The sequence below is a fragment of the Aotus nancymaae genome, unplaced genomic scaffold (assembly GCF_030222135.1).
Source record: "Aotus nancymaae isolate 86718 unplaced genomic scaffold, 86718_ANA_hifiasm-v0.15.2.pri h1tg000053l, whole genome shotgun sequence".
NCBI lineage: Eukaryota > Metazoa > Chordata > Mammalia > Primates > Aotidae > Aotus > Aotus nancymaae.
The window spans coordinates 28,254,451-28,277,912 of record NW_026988467.1 but is presented as its reverse complement, the minus strand read 5'-3'; the positions used below and the strand labels follow the sequence as shown (position 1 = coordinate 28,277,912).

The 23,462-nt window shown below is 57.5% G+C and overlaps 1 protein-coding gene across 14 annotated transcripts in view; it reads left to right on the top strand.

The window, feature by feature from the left end:
* The window catches only part of ADGRB2 (adhesion G protein-coupled receptor B2), a 36,672-nt gene that overhangs the window by 3,518 nt on the left and 9,692 nt on the right, over positions 1 to 23,462 (top strand). For 4 of the 14 annotated variants that reach the window (XM_064363610.1, XM_064363609.1, XM_064363607.1 and 1 more), the window contains exons 1-17: positions 3,059 to 4,433; positions 15,565 to 15,648; positions 15,937 to 16,101; positions 17,288 to 17,452; positions 18,056 to 18,220; positions 18,304 to 18,471; positions 18,547 to 18,648; positions 18,792 to 18,898; positions 19,757 to 19,951; positions 20,123 to 20,191; positions 20,267 to 20,375; positions 20,660 to 20,987; positions 21,362 to 21,467; positions 21,655 to 21,698; positions 21,961 to 22,087; positions 22,517 to 22,620; positions 22,733 to 22,835. In XM_064363610.1, coding sequence (XP_064219680.1) covers positions 3,632 to 4,433; positions 15,565 to 15,648; positions 15,937 to 16,101; positions 17,288 to 17,452; positions 18,056 to 18,220; positions 18,304 to 18,471; positions 18,547 to 18,648; positions 18,792 to 18,898; positions 19,757 to 19,951; positions 20,123 to 20,191; positions 20,267 to 20,375; positions 20,660 to 20,987; positions 21,362 to 21,467; positions 21,655 to 21,698; positions 21,961 to 22,087; positions 22,517 to 22,620; positions 22,733 to 22,835 — 2,943 coding nt within the window. In that variant the 5' untranslated portion in view covers positions 3,059 to 3,631. The other 10 variants (XM_064363615.1, XM_064363614.1, XM_064363613.1 and 7 more) reach the window with 6 other exon arrangements.

Below are 23,462 nucleotides of genomic sequence, written 5' to 3'. Positions count from 1 at the left end.
GAGGGGTGGGAAAAGAAGGGGACTAGAGTGTGTTTAGGCAGAGTGGGATTCTTGGGTTTGCTGGGGTCAGGGGCATGTGGCGAAGGCAGCCCCCAGCCCCCGCTAGGAGGGGGCTTGGAGAGGGAGACTACTCCAGCCAGCTCTGCACCCATCTCTAGAGAGAGGTCCTGAGGGAGGAGGCCTTTTGATCCTCCTCTCCATCAGCCACCTCTAGCCCAGGAAGTTCTTCCTCAGTGCTGACCTTAGTACCTCTCTTCTCTAGCTCTTGTGCAGGGATGGGTCTGTGGTCTTCCTGGGTTTGGAGGTAGCCAAACCCCTTATGGTTCAACCCAAAGAGCCTTCCCAGAGGCAGTGCCCTGTACCTCAGCAAGAGGGCAGCATTTATGAGGTCCTGAGAAGACCAAGAGACAGAGCTGTGAGCCAGGCTCTGTGCTGGGAACTTGTTGGGAGGCTGATGAGGTGTCTACCATCTTGAAGTCAAGGCTCATGGTCTGCATTGCACAGAGAGGGAAACTGAGGCTCAGGGAGGTTAATCATGACTAAGAGCCACTTGGGCTGCCTGTGAAGCAAGGATCATCTCTCTAGGTCCCCTTCCAGGGGTGACTCAGGGAGAGGCCTCTGGGTGGGCAGTGCCCCTGGGAGGACAGGCCTGGCCACACATAGGCAGGAGGGTCTTTAATGAACCAGTGGCTCTCTGTGACCCAGCTTGGAATTGGGTCTTTGCCTTATTTTGAGTGGTGGCAAGTGATATAGAAAGGGGCCCTAAAAGGTCTTATGCTGCAGCCGGCACGGTGAGGGTCAGGCATGTCTAGGGCGAAATCCCAGAATGAGCGTGAACGTGTCTGAAGGAGACGGAGGGGAGGAGGGGGCTTGGGTCGGGTTAAAAGTGGCTCAGTTCTGGAGAAGCCAGCCTGCGGCTCTAAAGGATATGGACCTTGTGCTTCTTGATGGGGTGGGGCTATGGAGTAGGGAGCAGTAGCCCAGGAGGGGGCAGGGGAGTAAGCCCCAGCTTCACACAAGCCAAGGAAGGGCCCCCAGAGGCTCCTGCCTGACACTTAGCTGTCATATCCCAAGCCTCAGAGGGCCCAATACTCACGTATGTTCTCACTTGAGAATGCATGTGCACCTCTGTGCATGTGTACAAGTATCAGCCTCTACACCCTTGTGTGTGCGTGTTCACTTCTGAGTGCATGTGAGAGCATGAAATCTGTGGTTTTCACCTGTCTGTGTGCATATCTATGTGCATACGTATCCACTGGCATGCAGAACACCTGTGAACGACTGTCTATACATATGTCTGTGCACACATGCTTTGGTGTGTGTGTGTCCTCAGGGCACAAGGGTGTTCAAACCCACGTGTATTGGTGTGTGTGTGAGGGGAGGTTCCCCAAGCTGCTCTAAGCGGGGGAAGGGAAGCCAGTTATAATGAGCCCCCACTTCCCCTCCACTGAGCCGCAGCCATGGCCTGAATTTTGCAGCCTGCTTAAAAATAATTGGGGGCAGCAGGGGGATTGGATGTCACTCACCATCAGCTTCTGGCTTTGCTAGTGCCACAGCAGGCAGGGCGGGCTGAACAGTTTGGGACAGGCATGATGTAGGGTCGGAAAGACCAGGGGTCTGATCTGTTTTTCAGCTCTGAGGAGGAGGGTGGGTGGGTGGGAGAGATGCACAGCCTGTCTGGCTTCCGCTGAATAACTCCCTGTGGGTCTTGGGAGGAGGGTGGGGTGGCTGCTCTGCAGTGAGTAGGTCTGCCTGGAGCTTGCCTGCTCCGCCATCCCTCCCAACCCCTGTATGACTGGGAGGGGCAGGTGCTTGCTTGGGGCTGGCTTGGAGGTGTAGCACGTGGGGATGTGGGACCTGGGGCAGTGGGGAGCTCCATGGATGCTCCACGGGGACTGGAAAGTTGGGGTTCTAAATCCTGTCCCCCCTCTGCCCACTGTTTAGACTCCTGAAGACCCCACGGGAAGTCTGTCCCCTGGGAGCAACTGCGTCTTGGGAGAATCTAGCCATACCTGTGAATTGTCCTGTGTCTCTGATTCAGTCCCCAGAGCTAATAGCTTGTCCATCTGGCCTGAAGCCTGAGCAGCAAGCATAGGGAAGGAGCAGAGGCTACTGGTGGAGGGAGACGGGCCTGGGCTGGGCCTCAGATCCTGGGCTTGAGTCCCCTCTGGCCACCTTTGTGTGATCTGGAGCAGGTTGCCTCTCTTTTCCTGTCCCCATCTTTTCTCCTCTAATGTGGATGAGCTGGGCTCTAGGGGCCCATGCAGTGCTGTGAGCTGTCCTGTGGCATGGAGAAGGGAGGCTGTGTGGATTGCTTGAGGGGTAGGACTGGAAGTGGGGGTGACCAGACCATGTGCTAGCTTCCATGTTTTAGACATTTGGGTAGAGACTGGGCAGGCTGTGGGCAGTGACACAGCCTTGGCCTGATAGGTGGGAGGGCACCCGCAGCTCTCCCCATCCTCAGCTGTTACCCACTCTGGCCTGACTGCTCTGTGTGTCCGTGGGGGTAGGGCTTGGGTCCTAGGTGCCCACCAACACCTGGAGCACATTCACACCTGTTGAGGGCTTAGCTTAGTACAGCGCTTTAAGGGAAGGTAGAAATCAGCAAGCTCTGGTCCCCACCCTTAGGCACTGGAAGACCCATGAGCTGACGGAGCCAGCCTTGGGGAAATAGTATAGGAGAGAGGTCACGACTGGCTGGTGGCTTCACTGGGGATAGCAGGCCCTGAACCAGGCCTTGGAAGATAATCCCATGGGGCTGGAGGGGAAGAGGGAAGTAAGAGGGGAATTCCTGTACCCATTTTACAGATGAGAAAACTGAGGCTCACGAGGGCCACCCAGCCAGTAGGTGGCAGCTGGGTTGGGGCTCAAGCCCAACGTCCCCTTGCTCGGTGCCTCTCCCCCTTGTTCCAACCAGGAAATCCACAGCAGCGAGACACATGACGTCCACATTGGCAGTGCCCTCCTGTGGGCATGGCTCAGGTTGTGCGCAGTTCCTGGCACACTGGCTGTAACTCCGCCCCTTTCTCTCCCTCGCAGTAAAGCAAGTGAGTGAGAATGACATTGTTCCAGGAATAACCTCGAATTGCTCTAATTTATAAAAAAGCAAATCGTAGTCAAACATCACCACTTTGACAATTACTGCAGGATTACGCGTGACATGCCTCACAGCTGATCATGACACACTGGGACTGAGAGCAACAGTTCTGGAGAATACAGGTTGGATGGTGGGGCTGGGGCTGGATCTGAATGTCAGTCGAACGCCCTTGTAGTTGATGGGCTGACTCTGAGGAAACGGAATGATAGCAACAAGAACTCCTGTTTCCTCCGGGCTCACAAGATTCCAGGCGATCTCCCAAACCCTTTCCCTTACTTATCTCCTTTCACCCTTGTAGGAAACCTGTGAGATAGGTACTATCATCGCTTCATTTTACAGGTAAGGACACTGAGGCTCAGAGAGGTCAAGTCCCTTGTCTAAGTTCACACAGGTGGAGCTGGGTGACACTCCATAGACTATGGTCTTAACTATGAGACCCCCTCCCGCAGCTCAGCATAGGAGGTTCAGAGCCCAGGCTATCTGTGGTGGGGGCTCACTGACCACTGTCTCTCTCCACAGGGCAAGGGACATAGGATGACCCCAGCCTGTCCCCTCTTACTGTCTGTGATTCTGTCCCTGCGCCTGGCCGCCGCCTTCGACCCCGCCCCCAGTGCCTGCTCTGCCCTGGCCTCGGGTGTGCTCTACGGGGCCTTCTCGCTGCAGGACCTCTTTCCCACCATCGCCTCGGGCTGCTCCTGGACCCTGGAGAACCCCGACCCCACCAAGTACTCCCTCTACCTGCGCTTCAACCGCCAGGAGCAGGTGTGCGCACACTTTGCCCCTCGCCTGCTGCCCCTGGACCACTACCTGGTCAACTTTACCTGCCTGCGGCCTAGCCCGGAGGAGGCGGTGGCCCAGGCGGAGTCTGAGGTGGGGCGGCTGGAGGAGGAGGAGGCAGAGGCGGCAGCGGGGTTGGAGCTGTGCAGTGGCTCGGGCCCCTTTACCTTCCTGCACTTCGACAAGAACTTCGTGCAGCTGTGCCTGTCGGCTGAACCCTCTGAGGCCCCGCGCCTGCTGGCACCCGCTGCCCTGGCCTTCCGCTTTGTGGAGGTCTTGCTCATCAACAACAACAACTCCAGCCAGTTCACCTGTGGTGTGCTCTGCCGCTGGAGTGAGGAGTGTGGCCGCGCTGCTGGCAGGGCCTGTGGCTTTGCTCAGCCAGGCTGCAGCTGCCCCGGAGAGGCGGGGGCCGGCTCCGCCACCACCACATCTCCAGGCCCTCCTGCTGCCCACACCCTGTCCAATGCCCTGGTGCCCAGGGGCCCAGCGCCACCTGCTGAGGCTGATTTGCACTCGGGGAGCAGCAATGATCTATTCACAACCGAGATGAGATATGGTGAGTGTGAGCAGGGCCTGGGTGGGGTGGGGTCTGCAGGGGCTGACGGTGTCCCTGGTGTCCATCCTGGCAGATCCTCGGCCATTCATGTAGCTGTTCTCTGATATCACCCCTGTGCCAAGCCTTGTCCAACTGTTGCAGTCACCAGAATGCTTGGGAGTGAGAGCTCACTCTTGAAGAGTCTGCAGACTGGCTGGATGAATGGGGGCACAGATCAGATAATGCAGAGTGATATATAAACCCAGGGAGAGACCTCCTAACTGGGCAGCCGGGGGGGCTCCCTGAAGGAAGTGATGCAGGAACAGAGACCTGAAGGACAAGCAGAAATGGGATGAGGGCATTCTAGGCAGAGGGAGCAGCGAGTACAAAAGCCCAAGGCTGGGAGTGATTGTGGCAGGCCCTGGCCCTGCGAGTTGACAAGTTTACCTGGAGGCTGGAGTAGGCAGGCAGCGAGGATACATTCCTGTCCACCCAGGTCAGTGAGTTTTGGCAGTTGCCCCAGGGTCAGGGCAGAGAGAGGCAAGGAAGGGTGCGCCTGGGTGAAGAGGCCTAGCTTCCAGGCTGCCTTGGAGGGCTGGGCTGGCTCAGCTCCCGGTGTCCCCTGTCTCCCCCCTCAGGGCCCATGTCTTCTGGGACTGAGGCCGCCAGCTGCTAGAGCTTCCTGCTGACTGGGCAAAAGCTCTGCGAGCCCCGCTCCCACCCCAGCTCCCTCAGCCACGGCTGCCTTCCGCAGACCCTGCTTCCTGCAGCTTCAAGGCCCCGAGGGCCTCAGCTGGATCCTATGTGCCTGCCGAACAGTGCTGGGCCAGGGACTGAGCAGGAGACCTGGAGGGAACAGGGACCGATGGCATGGGGATGGGAAGGAGGCAGGTCTGGGGTCTGGTCTGCAGCTCTGGTACTGACAGGGAGGACTCTTCTCTCTCTGGGCCTCAGTTTCCCCATTTGGGATAACAGGTGCTGGCCTACCTCATGGGAATCAAGGATGCAGGGATAGGGGTTAGAAGGGGCATCTGGATTTCACTGAGAGAGTGTGTGTAAGAAGATGGGGTTGCGTGTGAGGGCCGCTAGGAGTACTGGCAGAGTACGGCCTGTCCCCCGCCCTGCTTTGCTGGCTAGAGCCCTGGAGTTGGGCCCTACCTTTGACTGTTACCTTGATGATCCCTTTATTTTTGGTGGGCGGTGGTTTCTTTGTAGAATGGGGAGGTATCCCTGAATTAATTAGAGGAGGTTGTTGTCATGAAAGTAGCCTGACCCAGTACTTTGCCCTCCCCAGTGAGACATCTGGCATTGCGCCCATCCACGGCAAGTGCCCAGTGGCCTTGCTGTGGCCTCTCTCCTAGGCTACCTTGTCCTCTAACGGTGGTCGATGAAGCCGTCCGAGTGACAGCCAGGCCGTGGGCAGGTTTCAGGCCCTGGAGGCTGGCCTGGGATTTAGTGCCTGTAGGAAGAAATTGAATTTCGCTTCTTTGTTGAACATCGGCGGAGAACGCCACGCGTATATCAGGAGGTTTATGGCTCTTCCTGCATGGCCGACACTGCCTGTCACTCTATGGGGGTCTCCCCCATTGTGCTCAGCTGCGGGCGGGTACATTTGTCTGGCTTTCCCTGCGGTCCATCGGCCCAGTGATCTGCAGTGGACAGAGCAAGGCTCTGCCCTCATGGGCGGGCACCATCTGGGCAGGCTGCCATGTGGAGCACAGAGCCAGGAGCAGCCAGCTGGGCTTGGTTGAAGCCGGAAGCAGGAGTTGGTTGGTAGCTGGGGTGTCTTTGGGGATCAGAGAGGGCCGGCGATGGGAAAGGCACCATCATCAGAGCCTCTGCAGAGGCCTCTGGGGCTAGAGATGGGTGGAGATTGGATGCCTGATTATTCCTGGGCATGAGGCCAGGTATCTCTCTGACCAGGGAGCCCTGAGCTGGGGCTCCCAGCTGTTCCCAAGCCTGACCTCTGCTCTTGCCCCTTGTCCTACTTGGCATGTTTCCTTGGGGTTGCTTTTCAGGGAGGGTCCCCATAGGGAGTTGGCATGGGTTGATGTGTCAGCTGTCATAAGTGGGTTCACATGGCACACTGGTGCCCAGAGCTGGGCTGGCACAGCCCCTTCCCCTTCCTTGGCAGGCAGGAAGCTCTTCCATTCTGCCATCTCCTCCCTCTTGCTCAGCCTTTCTGGTGTGAGACACAGCGGGCACATGACTGTTGTTTCACCTGTCAGGGCATGTCTGAGGGTCCGTGGCACTGTCTGTGCTTGGGGGCAGCACCACCCTTGCCAAGGCTTTGGCCCCTTCCGTTCCTCCCCTTGTCTCCTCCCCACTGGGCTGCAGGAGAATCGGCTGGCACCTGCAGCTGTCAGACTGAGAGCAAGATTCATGGGGATGGTGGTGAACAGGAAGGGTGAGAGCCTTGTCCTTGTCCTGGCCCCTCTGCCAGGCACCAGGGCAGGGAAGCTGTGTTCACCTTCTCTGGGACACTCCTGAGGAGGATCCACAGCAAGGCCTAGCAGGGTGGGCTTGGGCTGGTACCAGAAGAGCACTAGGTGGGGGGCTGGTGGGCAGTGACTGGGCCGCCTCAGAGCCGAGTGCGTTTGACAAGAGGGTACAGGCGCCTGTTAATTTCACGCAAACTGCCTTTGATAGATCTCTTGTTATTTTTGGTGAGTTGAGCCATAAATTTGTGCCATCTTGCTGCCGCAATCTGTTAAGTGGGGGGAAAGGAAGAAAAGAAAGGCAGGCAGGAAGGAGCTTGGTGGAGGACTGGCACGGAGGCTGGCTGAGGCCAGGGCTGGAAGGGGGGCCGTAGAGGTAGTGCCAGCTGCAGAGTTCAGCTCCTGAGGGCTGGCAGCAGCCTGCAGTTCCTGCCCACTGACCCTCTAATCCTGACGAGGCACTGGGCAGTGGGCATGGCTGTGCCTAGTGACACTTGGGAGAAAGAACCCTGCCTCCTGCATGCCTCTCTCCTTGGCCACAATCCCTACATCCCCCATGGGCACTGGCCTGCCCGTGGCTGCTTGCTGCAGGCTCGCCCTCCCCATCATCAGGCTCCATCCTTGAAGTGTGGCCTCAAGGTGAACGTGGGGTCTCCCAGGAGGCAAGAGTGGGCTCAGACTCCCACCCTGCCACTGCTTCTCTGTAACTTGGACGCGGTGCTGCCCATCTTGGGGCCTTAGAACCCCCAGTTCTCTGTGTTTCACTCCCTGATCTAGACCCCAGCAAATCCCCAGTGCTACCCAAACTCCTCAGCCTGGCGTTCAAGCCCCACCTGGGAACCAGCTACCACCTGCTTTTCAGCCTTCTCTCGAATTCTCCCGCACCTTTTCAATGGAGGCTCCTCCCCTGGAATGCTCTTTGCCCTTGGTTATCCAGAACTCCTGCATCCTTCTAAGCACCGCCCAAGCCCTGTCCCCTCTAGGAAGTTGCCTCTGATTTGCCCAGCCCAGTTCTAAGATTGGCATTTCCCTCCCAGCACTCAGACCCTGCTGCCCTCTTTTGGCCATCCTGGTCTGGCAGCAGGAAGTGGGGGTCTTCCCTGCCTGTTGGGGGCTCAGAGAGTGAGGAAGCAGGGTGGGGGCAGGGAAACCCAGCACACTCGGTGCTGTTTCCTGGCAGGTCCTTCTAGCCCAGATCTGTGCTGGTGGAGCTCTGTGTGCTCTATCATGGGGTGGGAAGTGGGGCCCAGACGTCCCCACACATCCCAGCCAGGACCGAGTTCCAGCCAATCCCTCACACACATCTTCATGTCTTTATCAGCGTGGAGTTTGTGCCAGGCCTGGGGCTGGCTCTGAGAGGAGAGGTGAGCTAGGCACACTGTCTGCCTGCCGTTGGGAGAGCGGGCACTCAGTAGGACAGTGGTAGTCAAGGCCACAGACTGAAGTCGCCCAGTCCGGGTTCAGTTCCGGACCTTACCACTGACTTGCCGAGTGACTGTTTATAAGTCCCTTCACCCCCATTTCATCACCTATAAAACGGGGGTAGTGACAGCTATTCCACGGGGCTGTGGGAGTGTTCAGTGAGAGGATGAGGGTAAGTGCTCAGCGCCTGGCACATGGTAGATGCCTAACAAATCGTAGCTGGGTCATGATAATTTTGTGTAAAAGGTCCGATTGTGCCGGTGCCAGATGTCAAAGGAGGAGGAAGAATAAGGGATTAAACCACAAAGGGGAGGAAGGTAGTCTAAAGAAGGTGATTTGGAGTTGGGTTTTAAGGAATGAATAGGAATTCACTAGTCTGTGAAATTTCTCTTTCAACTATATCATTTTTAAAATTTAATATATTAAAAATAAGTTTCATATCCTAAATGGAAAGAGTATCATTTATCTGAAATAGAAGATAACCAAAGAAACAACCACAGTGAAAACAAAGTGCCGTTATTAACTTCTAGCTAGATGCTTTCCCTACTCTCCATTTGTTAGAGAAATTAGCTCACATTGGGGATGTGTTAAAGTCTAGGACTGCACAGCCTTTATCTCTCATGCAGTTGGAAGGATGAAAATGACCGTGTAATTTATCATCTAAACTGTGACATTTCTGAGGTTATGAAGGGGAAGAGGTGGGTACCATCAATTACATCAGGACAACAGGCACAAACCAGACTATCCCATACAAATGGATTGAGAGACCTGGGGAGAGCCTGACTTCCTCAGTCCGGGATCCAGTGTTATTTAATGGTACATTTGTGAGCCGCCCCAAGTCATCTTCCGCCCCATGCTTTGGGGAAGCTCTCAGGAGGAAGGGCTTTCGAGGTAGAGGAAACAGCCTGTGCAAGGGCGTGGAGGTGTGAACCACGCTGGGTGTAGGAGCTATAAAGAGACTAGAGCTGCTGGATGGTAGCCCTAGTGGAGGGAGATGGGCCCAGGGCTTTGACTGCCGTCCCAGGACACTGGGGCCTCATCTTCTTGGCCAAGGGCTTTATGTCAGCAAAAACTGGGCATCGTGGGGGAAGCAGCCTGAGTCAGACACGATCCCTGCTCTCGAGTTTCTGGCCACATGGGGGAGGTGGCAGGGACCCAGCTATCTGTGGTGGGAGGCTGGGTAGATAGGTAGGCAGCTTGGGGAGGAAGAATTATTGGAGGGGGTCGTCTAGCATTCTGGCTAAGTACATGATCTCATAGGGTACCCAGTTTCATTGAACTGCAGGGGTAGAGCCTGTGCCTTTCAAAAGCCACCTATTTTCCCCACTGCACCCCTGTGATTCTGATACACTGTGGGGTGCAAGAAGCACTGCTGGGGATGGGGTGCCATGGATGGTCATGATAGAGCATGTGTAAAGGGGATCAGTTGGCATCTGCTCTGGGACCAGCCTCAGGGAGGAAGCAGGGAGCCAGGGGAAGGGAGGACTGCTTTGTAAATCACAGCATTCTCTTCCCGTGGAAGTGATGTTTATTGTGGTTATTTTTAACACATTCATACCATAGTAGGCTGAGGGCACAGGACTGTGTGGAGTTTGGGGGGTGGGGTCTGTGGAGCACAGCATAGCAGGTATGTGCAAGTGGCAAAGAGCCTGTGCTCACCCCACCTGCTGGCACCAGGGGTGAGGCAAGAGGGGCCTCTGTGTGGTTAGGGTGGAGGAACTCCCAGCAATATCTGGCCCCATGTTTGCTGAATGTCTGTCTTTTCAGAAGCTAGGCCTTGTGGGCAAGAGTGACACAGGAGACTGAGACCCCTCCTCAGGGTCCACAGGAGGGATGAGCCCAGGATTCTCACAGCTATAGAAGAAGGTGGCCTGGGGACTAGGCCACAGAAAAGGGTACTGGCATATCCAGTACCCTGTATTTTCAGCCTAGGAAGGCTTCCTGGAGGAGGTGGCAACTGACATGTAGATGATTTTGGCAGACTGCAATAGAGAGAAGAGTATTTCAAGGGCAGGGAATCGCGTTAGCAGATGTGTGGAGGGAGGAAAGCATTTGTACAATTCCCTAATGAAAAGGGGTGACATTGCCTTTTTTTTCTTTCTCTTTTCTTTTTCTTTGTCATTCTTTCTTTTTCTGAGACAGGGCCTCCTCTGTCTCCCAGGCTGGAGTGCACAATCATCGCTTACTGCAGCCTCGAACTCCTGGCCTCAGGCATTCCTCCCATCTCAGGTTTCCAAGTAGCTGGGACCACAGGCACATGACATCAAGCCGAGCAATTTTTTTTTTTTTGTATTTTTTTTTTTGAGACAGGGTTTCACCATGTTTCCCAGGCTGGTCTTGAATTTCTGGGCTCAAATGATCTGTCCTCCTCCACCTCCCAAAGTGCTGAGATTGCAGGCGTGAGCCACCGTGTTCAGCTGACATCTCCTTTTCATTGAGAGCCAATTGTGCTCCAGGCAGTCCACACCTCTGCTTTCACTGAATTCTCACAATGAACCTATGTGGTAGGAAGTGTCCTCCTTACTTTCAGTTGAAGAATCTGAAGCTCAGAGAGGTGAGATGCCTTGGCCAAGGGTACACAGCAAGACGGTGGCAGAGCTGAGAATCAAACCTACATGTGTCTGGCTCCAGCATCTGCCCTTCCCACGGGTCCATATGGCCTTGCAGCGTGCTTGGCCGTCCAGTGGGGTGACGGAAACAGGATTGGCCAAGCCAGCAGGGGCTGGAGCATGCCAGGCTCAGAGTTTCACACTCTGGCTGTGGCAGTGGGGGAGCCACTGAAGATTCCCTCAGCTGGGGAGTAGTGTGGCTGGAGCTGGGATCCCCGAGGCTCACTTCAGAGGTTACACAGAGGAGAGTGCAAAGGAGCAATTAGACAGTAGCATGGGAACAGGATAAGAGAGACAGGTACTAGGGGCTTAGATGGAGGTGGAGGTGACTCAGGGTCTCATGCAAATCAGGGAAGGTGTCTCCAAGGAGGTCCAAGTTGAGTGGCATTTTGTCAGAGCCAGTACAGCACAGTGGAAGGAGCAGGGCCTCTAGAGTCAGGCAGGTCTGGGTTCGAACCCACTTTAGCCTCTCTCCAATGTGAAACCTTGGAGCCTTCTTTTCATTAGGAAAATGGGGAAACCAGCCCTGAGGAGGATGAAATGAGGTGGTGCTGAGTGCAGTGACTGGCCTGTAGGAGTTGTTTAGTAAACGTTGCCTTCTTCAGAACGGAACAGTTATGAGGTCATCAGGTGGTCAAGTGGGGAAGTGTGTCTCAGGCAGCACATCTGTCTGTGCCCACGCCTGGCAGCCCGATGGGGAAAGCTGATAGATTGCAGAACTGCAGGCCTCAGGGCGCTTGGCCCACAGGCTGCTGGGCTCACTGGGTGGAACACTCAGAAGTGCTCGGGGTACTCACATCCCTTCTGGGGGCCCCTCCTTGTCCTCTTGGACCCTGCCTGGCTCACTTCCTCTTGGCTTGCTCTGTTCTGGGCTCAGGGCTGGCTAGGGCCCTCACATGGTGTGTGCTGACTGTTTCAGTAAATGACACCTCTGCTCTTATCTGTCTTCTTCCCCCTCCAGGGAGAACCAGCCTTCTCATGTGTGGGAATAAATTGCTGGCCTCTCTTCTGAGTGGAGTGGGTGGGAATGGAGGGGCGGGCAGGCAGTGTAGGGCTGTGTGGCCTTGGGCTTGTTCCTTCCCCTCTCTGGCCCAGTTCAGGAGGCTGGAAAAGGGATCCAAAAACTGGACCTCGGACATGTTCTGATTTTCAAATAGGGTGGATTCTGGAAACCACTGATCCCAACCCGCTCCCTGCTTGCCCTGCCCCTCCTGTTACATTGTGGGGCTGGCCAGCAGATGGTCCGTGAGCGGTTAGAAGAGGAGCAGGGACCACAGGAAGCAGTGGGAGTCCCTGACACAGGTCAGGGGGGTCTCTCACATGTCCTTGTTTGGTGGGCACTGGATGCCAGGCTGGTAGATGCCCCAGACATGGCGATGGGCAGGTAGCCCACCCAGGTGCTGGATGGGAGGACTGAGGGCTGAAAGCTGCATTTACACCTCCAAAGTGTTTATGAATAAACGAGGGGTCAGGCCTGAGGACCCAGGAGCCCTGTCTTTGAGCCTGTCTTAGCGGTCCCTTCCATGTAGGCTGGTGTATCAAATCTGAATGCTGGCACTGTGGGTCGGAGCTGATACCTTGCACTCGGTGTCAAGATTACAAATGACCATTCCCCATGACCCCCATTGTGGGGGAATCTGGGAACAATGTCTTCATTGGTGCTTATTTCTTGGTATTTCACTGGGCTGAGTTTTATGCTGGCATTCCCTGGGTGTCAAGGAGAGGACTCACCTACAGCCTTCCCTCAAAGTGCTCATGGTAGGAAATGGGGGGTATTTCTGACAGTCAGAAGATGGACCCATGTGTGATAAAGGGGCACATAGAAGAAGGGGTGGCCAACTCCGCCTGGGTAGTTGACAATATGGAAGTCTCCACAGATGAGAGGTCATTTGAGGTGAGTTTTGAAGGTCAAGTAGGAGTTTTCTAGGCAAAGAGGGTGGGGGAACAAGCAGGTAGAGGTTTGAGAGGAGATCGTGGGCCTGTTTTGCGAGTTTGATGGTCAGGAGAGATGCTCAGGAGGCAGGAGGATATCCAGGAGGGGAGCACAGGAAAGGCAGGGCCTGGGGATGATGATTTGGGAGCATTGGTTCAGAGAGGGTTAATTAAGCCTGGGGGGATCACATGCAGTGAAAACAGGACAAAGCATGGACTCCTGATATGGGAAACAGCAGAAAAATAGACCACTCAAGGAGATGGGGACAGAGTAGCCAGAGAGGTAGGAAACCAGGAGAGCGCTTCAAGGCAGGACGAGTCAACAGGACCAAATGCTACTGAGGGGTCAGGCGAGACCAGGCCTGCAACGTGTCCACAGGATTTAGCAACAGGGAGGGTGCTGATGACTTTATCAAGAACACATTCAGCAGAGAGATGTGGGCAGAAGCCAGACTGCAGTGGATTAACAGGGGAGGTGACATTTGAGCCAGGCAGTGAGTGTCAGGTGCAAAACCAGAGTGCCGGCTGTGGACTGCTCACTGATGGAGGAGGGGAGTGGAGGGTCAGAGGAGGGCCTCTCTGAGCACAGAGCAGGCCTGGGTGCCTTCCTGGGCTGCCACAGGGGAGAATGCTGACAGGATGCTGATGAGGTGGAATGATGGGTGGAGCCCTCCCCGAGAAGGCAGGAGGAGGGGGATGCAGGCCCAGGCCTCGGGTCTGGCCTTTGTGGGGAGAAGGGCTGCAAGAAAGTTGGTAGTTGGAGAGGCTGGGCAAAAAGCTGGGGGTCTCCCATGTCGAAGTCATCACTGAGAGAGTGGGCAGAGATGGGCTTGAGGAGAGAGGACGAGGTGCAGTATGGCCACAGCAGGGAAATGAGGAAGGAACGGAGCCAAGAAGGGCCACCGAGAAACCCCCGGGCACCCAGCGGATGTGGAGCCCCTGAAGCTGTCATGGTGCTAGTTGGCACAACCGTAGATTTCTTCAGTGGCCTGGGGGTGGGTGTGGAGAGGGTAGCTTGTCACAAGGCTCCAGGGCTGGGGATGGCTGAGCGGGCGTGGTGGAAGGGCTGGGGGAGGGGATCAAGGAGCTGGCAGGCCTGGCCTTGCCACCTCCTCTGTGGTCCCGAGAGAGGCAGGGGCCAAGTGGAATCGCAGATGTGATTCAGGGGGAGTAGGATCAGGGCTGAGGGGTGGCACGGGAGGGGCTGGAAGGAGTGGAGGCTGTGAAGAGAGGGGAGATGATAAAAATAAACGAGAGCCACTGTCTTATGAGCACTTGCTGTGTGCCAGGCACGGTGCTGAGAGCTTCAGGGCCTTCCTGGCAGGGGGTCCTCATGCAAGTCCTGGGGGTGGAGCATAATGAATGTTGTTTTCCAGAGGATAAAGCAAGGTCAGAGAGGTGAAGAGACATGCTCAAGTGCCCAAGGCCACGCAGCTGGTCAGTGTCCACACCCCATTTGGGGATCCAGGGTTAACTCACTCCAAAGCTCTCCTGGGAATCCAGGCTTTCAGGGACCAGGTGGATCAGGCCCTGGGGCTGGTGGCTGACGTGGAGGGAAAGGCCCCAGAGTGGATGAGACCAAAGGCTGGGTGGGTGGCAGTTTGGAGCCCCCAGGCAGCAGGTTTGCTCAGGGTGGCGGCTCCTCGAGATTGGTGAGAAAGAGCTGCAGAACCTGGGCTGGGCAGCAGGGGGCAGGAAGAGGCAGCCCTGGTGGGTCCCTTCACACTCAGAGCGCCCATCCCGTGCTGCTGGCTTTTAGAAATAGGAAGGAGCCTGGAGATGGGGGAGAGGAGCACCTAATAGTCTGGGGACAGCATGGGGTGAGCCCATCCTCAAAGGGTCTTCTAGTTCCACCTGCTCTTGCAGAGGCTGCTGGGCCTTTTCCTTCTGTGCCTATGTCTCCCCCTCCCTGATACCCTATTGTGAGAGAGGACCCTGATGAGCTCATGTCTGTGCAAGAGGGTCAGGCTTTGGAGGATGGAAACCTCCAGGGCGGGTAGCGCTTCCAATGCCTAGACTAGACAGGTCAGGGCAGGTGAGGGCCTGGTGAGGCCAGGGTCAAGGTAGCCCGGCATCCTCGAGCACCTGCTGCTCTCTCGGCCTCAGGGCCAGTGGAAGAAAGGTCTGTTGGATGTGGGCACATGCCTTAGGCCCCTTGGGTCTCAGAGGAGTGGCATTCTGACTTGGGCCTCCAGGATAGTCCAGTGCTGCTTGGGGAGCACGAATCCTCAGAGATAGGCTCGGGGCCAGAATTGCAGTGGCTCAGCTTGGATGTTTTTTCAGCCCCTAGGAGTCAGTCCAGTGAAGGAGCAAACACAGCTGTGTGCTCCTGGACAAGGCACTTCCCCTGTCTTGCCCTCAGTTTCCTCATCTGTAAACAGAGATGATGGTCTTTCTTTCCAGCAAGAGGACTAAAGGAGAATGGTATGGGCCAGACTTGGCACAGAAGCGTTCCCAGAGCTCTTTCATCTGGGTGGCCACTCCCCTCCAATCTCCCCCCATCTGGCTGAGACAAGAGGTGGAAAGATGGCTGTGAGGCCTTGGGCTAGTCCCATGTAGCCTTCTGAGCCTCAGTTTCCTTCTCTGTGAAATAGTGGTGGTGGGGAAGGGGCAGGATGTGATCCTGAGAGAGCATCAGGCAGTTGGTTCCAGGCCCTCAGGCCAAGGGCAAGCAAGGCTGCCCTCGCTGTGCCACTGTGGCAGGACCGAGCTGGCCTTTGCTGAGCCCCTGCCGCCACCTCCGTGTTCCAGGTGAGGAGCCGGAAGAGGAACCGAAGGTGAAAACCCAGTGGCCGAGGTCTGCAGATGAGCCTGGGCTATACATGGCACAGACAGGTAACTCGGGCCCGCCTCCCTTCCTCTGCGGCGGGGGCCCGACTGTGTGCGTCTGGTGGTGTATGCGCTTGGTGTGTGCCTGTCTGTCTCTGTCCTGCAGCTCAGTCTCGTTTGTGCCACATCAAGCTTGTGGGAAGGGCTGGGTGGCCTCCTGAAGAGCCTGTTACTTGGGGTCAGGGTAGGAGGGTCCCTCTAATGCCTGCCCACCTTGCTGCCGCTCCCCTTACCCCTATGAGACTGAGTACTTGGGAGGTGCCCCCTGCCGCCGACGCTGTCCCTCTCTCGTAGGCGACCCGGCAGCTGAGGAGTGGTCCCCGTGGAGCGTGTGTTCCCTGACGTGTGGGCAGGGTCTGCAGGTGCGGACCCGCTCCTGCGTGTCCTCCCCCTATGGGACCCTGTGCAGCGGGCCCCTGCGGGAGACCCGGCCCTGCAACAATTCAGCCACCTGCCCAGGTAGGCCCATCCTCCTCCCCACCCCATCTGCCTGCAGGGTTAGGTCCTGCCTGGGACTCGGGCAGATTAATCTCCAAAATGGTGGGTTGCCTCCTCCTTTCATTCAACAAATGTGGCTGTTCCCCATACCATGCCCAACTCTGCATACCATGCCAGCCCAGCCCAGGGCACTGGGGGCACAGATGGATCAGACCAGGGCCCATGCTACTGGGCCCGGTTCTGGGCACATCATTCCCCCAGTGCCTGCGTCCTGGTAACCAAGGCTCATGTTTTTACCCACTCCGCTCTGGCCATAGCAGCAGCTCACGCACTTTCCCACCTCCCTGCATTTGCTGATTCTTGTCCTATCCTTCCTCCCCTACCTTGGCTATTCAAATTCAGCCTGTCTGTCAAGATCTAAGACAAATGCCACTTCCCTGACTGTCCCCTCCCTCCTTTGGGCTCCCCCTCTCCAGGGAGCCTCCCCTAAGCCTCCATCAGTTGAGTGTGTAGTTGTTAAGGAAATGCATGCGCTTGCTTGAGACAATAAGGGCAGGGCAGCCTCAGCCAGTCCTGCTCCTTGCTCTCTGAGGGGGTGAAGTGGTGCCTACCATGCCAGTGGTGCTGTGGATTTAGAGCAGGGCCTACCTGGGAAGGGCTCTTGGTAACTGCGGGTGTGGCAGGAGCTTGCAAAGGCCTGGGGCGAAGCTGTGTTCCAGTGTGTGAGCTCGATGTGTCGGTGTCTATGTAGAGGTTAATGTTTATTTGTGTGTCTATGCGCTTGGGGCTGGGAAGGGCACTTGTCTTGTCCTGAGGACTGCCGTGTTGTATTCAGGCTCTGGGTCTTGGGGTGGAGTGGGGAGGGGTGGAATGGTGTGGATCCTGGGTCATTTCCTAAATTTTCCTGTGGCCCCAGGAGAGGAGGACCCCTGGTTCCCCTCCTGGGTTGGTCCTAGCCTCCTTGTCCAGGCGTCCACAGGGGCTGTCCTATGTGAATTGAGACCAGAAGCCTGTGTCTTGCACATCCCTTCAAAGGGCAGCGCTTTGGTGGGGCCCTGGGAGATCTTCTGGGCAACGAACCCGGGGCACAGCCAATCAGGAGCGGCCGCAGAGCTGCAGAGCTCCTGATTGGTGGGCGGATGGGCAGGTGCCGGTGGTGGGCGGGGCCATGGTGCTGCCCAGCCACCGGCCACGTGCTTCCTTGCAGTGCACGGCGTGTGGGAGGAGTGGGGGTCCTGGAGCCTGTGCTCCCGCAGCTGCGGGCGGGGGTCCCGGAGCCGGATGCGGACCTGCGTGCCCCCCCAGCACGGCGGCAAGGCCTGCGAGGGTCCCGAGCTGCAGACTAAGCTCTGCAGTATGGCTGCCTGCCCGGGTCAGTAGCGCCCGTGGGCTTCCATGAGGGCGCTGCCCAGCCTGGTGGGAGGGGTCGGGAGACCTGGGGAGGCAGTCAGGTCCAGTGACCTGCTCCTGGGGCCCCATAAACTTTGACCAAGCATGGGGAGAATGGAGAAGTATGCCTGCCTGTGTGTGAGGTGACCCCGTAACCCTGAGTTGAGTTAGCACCCGTCAAAAGGGGGCTGCTCTTTTTCCAAGCTCTGAGCTGCCCTTGCTGGTACTAGCATTTTGGTGCATGGTCAGCCGGACTGTGAGAGGACACAAAGCTGGGCTGAAGTGCTGGCAAAGAGCAGAAGACACCTCTGCAGCCCCTTCCCTTAGCCAGAAGTGAGCTGTGCTTGGTGCTAAGAGGAGAGGTGTCCTGTATTTCTGGAGCTGGTAGCAGGCAGGCAGCATGAGGCAGCACTCCACCTGCTCACTCCAGCCTCCCTCATAACCTCCTCCCCTCCCCACTCCAGTGGGTCTGCCCTGGCTCAAATCTGAATGCCTAGCAGGCTCTGGGTCTCCCTCTGGTGCTCCACACCACCAGCCCTCACACATCCTGCTCAACAGCCACCCCTGCTTGTGTCTCCCCGTGCAGTGGAAGGCCAGTGGCTAGAATGGGGTCCCTGGGGCCCATGCTCCACGTCCTGTGCCAACGGGACCCAGCAGCGCAGCCGGAAGTGCAGTGTGGCGGGCCCAGCCTGGGCCACATGCACGGGTGCCCTGACTGACACCCGGGAGTGCAGCAACCTCGAGTGCCCAGGTGAGTGCTTGGCACAGCAGTGGCAGGTGGCAGCTCTGGCCCTGGGGGCACCTGGGGCCACTCATGCCTCCCCTCTCCCACAGCCACTGATGGCAAGTGGGGGCCATGGAATGCATGGAGCCTGTGCTCTAAGACGTGTGACACAGGCTGGCAGCGCCGCTTCCGCATGTGCCAGGCCACGGGCACACAGGGCTACCCCTGTGAGGGCACTGGAGAGGAGGTGAAGCCTTGTAGTGAGAAGAGGTGTCCAGGTACTGCCCTAATGACCCTGGGGGGCTGGGGGTCCCATGTATGGGCCCAGCTGAGCCTTACCCCTACACCCGCAGCCTTCCATGAGATGTGCAGGGATGAGTATGTGATGCTGATGACATGGAAGAAGGCGGCTGCTGGCGAGATCATCTACAACAAGTGTCCCCCGAATGCTTCAGGTAAGGGGCAGGTGGCTTTCCCCACACCCCCACCCCTGCCATTCTCACTGCCCTCTTCTGCACCCCCAGCCTCTCTGAGGTGTGGAGGAGTGTGGGTGAGAGCTCGGCCTACATGTCCAGTCCTCTGTCCTATCGCCCTGCAGGGTCTGCCAGCCGCCGCTGTCTCCTCAGTGCCCAAGGCGTGGCATACTGGGGGCTGCCCAGCTTTGCTCGCTGCATCTCCCATGAGTACCGCTACCTGTATCTGTCAGTGAGTACGCCCCGCTGGGCTGGGGCACCGCAGGATCTGTCTCAGACTCTGCTAGGGGGTGGAGGGAGCGTGATTCTCACTCATTCCCACGTGCCTTGGCATATGCTGTGCCCACTTCTGCCTGGCTGTGCCTCTCCTTGTCTGGCAAACTCCTACTCATACCTCAAGGCCTGACTCCCAAGTGTTTTCTTTTATCCCTGATACCTACCTCTGTGCTCCTGCAGAATGAGCTCCTCAGTCATTAGGTGCTCATTCCAAGTGTCTGTGTGTGCTGCTAGACTGGGGCCTCCTGGAAGGCAGGGGAAAAGTTGAATTTATTTTTGTGTCCCCAGCGCCCAGCCCAGGGCCAGTCATGGGGTAAGAGTAGTGTCAGCAAATGTGTGTACATGTTTGACTGTAACTGGGTATTAATTGTGTGAATGCATTTAGAACTTGTGTTGAGAGAGAGTGAGAGAAAGAGAGAGAGACTGTGTGCGTGTGTGTGCATGTGTGTGTGTGCATGTGTGTGTGTGCACCCACACACATGCTCATTACACTCCAGAATGTACATGACCCCTCTGGGCTGGGGAGGTACCCTGTTCCCATACTGTGCTTCTATCTTTTATATGTACATCTGAGCACCTTTTTTCTCCAGGTGTTTCTATTTCTGTCTTTTTAAAAGTACCCTTTGGGATTCTCTCTCTTTATGAGTCTCTTCCTTGTACTCTGTCTCCCCTGTACGCCCCTTTGAGCCTCTCTGACCCTTTCCCCCTTTCTCTCCCCGTGGATGCAAGCAGTGGGTGGACTGGAGTGGGATGGGCCAGGGTCTGGTTCCAGCTCCTGACACTTCAGTGACTGTGGCCCCCATGTCACCTACAGCTTAGGGAGCACCTGGCCAAGGGGCAGCGCATGCTGGCAGGTGAGGGCATGTCGCAGGTGGTGCGAAGCCTGCAGGAGCTACTGGCCCGGCGCACCTACTATAGCGGGGACCTGCTCTTCTCTGTGGACATTCTGAGGAATGTCACTGACACCTTTAAGAGGGCCACCTACGTGCCCTCGGCTGATGATGTGCAGGTACCACCTGGGAGGAAGGAGAGTGGAGGGTGGAGAAGGCCCAAACTAAGCGGGGAGGCCAGGCTCCTAGGCAGAGTCTGCTGCAGGGGTGGCAAGTGTGGCTGTAGTGGGGGAGCCACCTGTTCCCTGGGGTGAGGACCCCCTGCCACTCATTCATTGCTTTCTCCCCAGCGCTTCTTCCAGGTGGTGAGCTTCATGGTGGACGCAGAAAATAAGGAGAAGTGGGACGATGCTCAGCAGGTGCGGGGCACAGCTGCCAGCTTCTCCTCCTGGGACCTACCCCGCCTTGCACCCTTACACACTCTCTGTCCCCAGGTGTCCCCTGGCTCTGTGCACCTGCTCCGTGTCGTGGAGGACTTCATTCACCTGGTGGGCGATGCTCTCAAGGCCTTCCAGAGCTCTCTGATTGTCACGGACAACCTGGGTACAAGGAGGCAGGCAGGGGAGGGGGTCCTGAAAGGAGGATCTGTCTTTCCTCTACCTAACCCCATATTTGTATCTTTCTCTCCACATTCCATCCTCTCCTTCATCTGTGTTGTCTGTTTCTCTGTGTACATCGCTCTGTCTCTGTGTTTGGACCAACTTCGGGGTCCCCATCTACCTTTCCTGGTACGTGTCTCCCCTACATCTGTCTCTTCCCCTGGTCTACCCTGCCACTCTTTGTCTCTGCCCCTCTGTCTGTCTCTGCCCACCCTCCTCCCACTGCAGTGATCAGCATTCAGCGAGAGCCCGTCTCAGCTGTGTCCAGCGACATCACGTTCCCCATGCGGGGCCGCCGGGGCATGAAGGACTGGGTGCGGCACTCAGAGGACCGCCTCTTCCTGCCCAAGGAGGTGCTCAGCCTCTCCTCCCCAGGGAAGCCAGCTACATCTGGGGCAGCAGGCAGCCCCGGCAGGGGGAGGGGCCCAGGAACGGTGCCCCCTGGCCCGGGCCACTCCCACCAGCGCCTCCTCCCAGCAGACCCTGATGAGTCCTCCTACTTTGTGATCGGTGCTGTGCTCTACCGCACCCTTGGCCTCATCCTGCCGCCCCCCAGGTGAGTCCTGGGGATGGGTGGATGGGGCTGCTGCGGGTGCAGGAAGGCCCAGGTAAGAACAGGGAGGACTGAGCCGGTGCTGGCTGCAGAGAGATCCATGGCAGCCTCCTGCACCTTCAGAGACCCCTTGCCTGGCTCTGGACACATGTGCTTCTCAGATACATCCATGCTGCTTCCGGAGGCTGGGCTGCCATCCAGAGGGTGATGGACAGAGCTCTAGACCTCACCTGAAGTCCTGGACCCCACTGAGCTAGGCCTTCCCCTGGACTTTGGCTCCCCGGAAGCCTCTGCCCCCACCATCCAAAGCGGCTTCAGGGTTTCTGACTGGGGTTGGCACCTGCTGGCAGGAACTGACTTCAGTATCTGTTCCCCAGGCCCCCACTGGCCGTCACATCCCGGGTGATGACAGTGACTGTTCGGCCCCCTACCCAGCCTCCAGCTGAGCCCCTCATCACAGTGGAGCTCTCCTACATCATCAATGTGAGTGGAGGTCCACGTGGGAACCCTGGGCGCACCCCAGCCTGGGCAGCCAGAGGCCTGTCTCTGTCCCTGACGGTGGACTGAACCTTGGACCTGTGTGGGAGCTGCTGTGGCCCCCACGGCCTGGGCGGTGGTCGGGGCTGGTGAGTTTTCCTCCCTAACTGTACTCATGTCTTCTGCTCCCCAGGGCACCACGGATCCCCATTGCGCCAGCTGGGACTACTCCAGAGCGTGAGTTGGGTGGCTCCTCTGGGTGAGGAAGGGAGCAGCCCTGGGGCCCCTTATCAGAAAGGAGTCTCCTGCCGAGAGGCAAGAGGGATTTTTGGTGCCATCCTAGCCTAAGGGGTCAAGAACCTATCCTGGGAGTCCATGCTGTTGCCTTGTGCATATGGCCTTATGTGGATTTAGCCTGTCCTTGGGCAGTGGCCAGAACAGGGGGCAGGGCCACGTAGCTGGCCTGGAGCTCATTCCATCTCTCCTGTCCCCACCCAAGAGATGCCAGCTCAGGAGACTGGGACACTGAGAATTGCCAGACCCTGGAGACCCAGGCAGCTCACACCCGCTGCCAGTGCCAGCACCTGTCCACTTTTGCTGTGCTGGCCCAGCCGCCCAAGGACTTGGTGAGTGGAACGGAGGTACCTGGGCTGGGCAAGAGAGGAGGCCCTGGGCTTCCAGCAGCCATCAGTGATGGTGTTGGCAGGCGCCCAGGTGATCCTGAATGTGCATCCGCAGGTGCGCTTATGGGAGTGCACTTGGATGTCTGTGCCCCAGGATTGTGCTCACAGCAATGATACTTGCCTGGGGGTGTGCAGCAGTGGCCAGTTGTATGTGTGTGTGCATGTCTGGTTGTGTGTGGAAGAGTGTGGTGACTGAGTGTAAATATGAGTCCACATGGATACCCGGGTCTGTTCTGTGCAGCATGAGTACAACGGCACGAAGGTGTTGCCCTTCTCTCTGCGGGTATGCCAGTCTGTGCTAGATGAGGGGACGGGGCCCCTGCAGCCACCCTCTCCCAGCAACCCATCTGACCATCTGCCCGTCTCCCCTAGACCCTGGAGCTGGCGGGCTCCCCCTCGGTCCCCCTTGTGATTGGCTGTGCAGTGTCCTGCATGGCACTGCTCACCCTGCTCGCCATCTATGCCGCCTTTTGGAGGTAGGCCTGACACCTGCCTCTGGTGGCGGTGGGGTGGGGTGGGAGGTGGCCAGCCACACCAGGTCGGGTGGGGCAGCCAGCGCCTCTATCCCTGCTTGCTGTACCCCGGCAGGTTCATAAAATCTGAACGCTCCATCATCTTGCTGAATTTCTGCCTGTCCATCTTGGCATCCAACATCCTGATCCTCGTGGGCCAGTCCCGGGTGCTGAGCAAGGCAGGTGCAGGCTTCCAGGGCTGCCAGGGGTGTGAGTGGGTGAAGGGGTGGTGAGTACGCAGTGTGTTTGCTTGTACATCCCTCAAGGTGGCGTGTGAGCGCCCCATGTTGGGATGAGTGTGTGTGAAATAGTGTGTGAGACCATATGTGAGGACTTGGAGAGGAGGTGTGTACTCGAGTGAGGAACTTCTGTGAACATCAGTAAATGTGTGTGTGAGCTGAGTGCCGGGTGTGTGCTGGGCAGGTGGCATTGGGCCTCCTCATGTCTGTGAGCATGTGGGAGCCTGCGCGAGGCCTCTTTTGCCACCTGCCTGTGGATGACTGGTGCAGACTGTTCCCCATGCCCCCTTGACCTTCTCTGCACAGCACCAGCACTGTGCATGCCAGGTACGGGTCCTGCCCGGCTGTGACGTGGCAGGTGCTCACGTCTGTCCCCCTCCCTGCCAGCCCCGTCTGTGTGTGGGCGGCCTGCCCACCCGCCTCCCTGGATGCCAAGTGCTGTGTGTGTCACCAGGCCCATGTCGTGCTGTGTGTGGGTGCAGGAAGGCGGGGGTGCCTGGCAGGGCTCTGTGGGGGGCGGGGCTCAGGTGGGCGGCCGTGGCAGCGCCCAGCAGCGGGCGTGGGAAG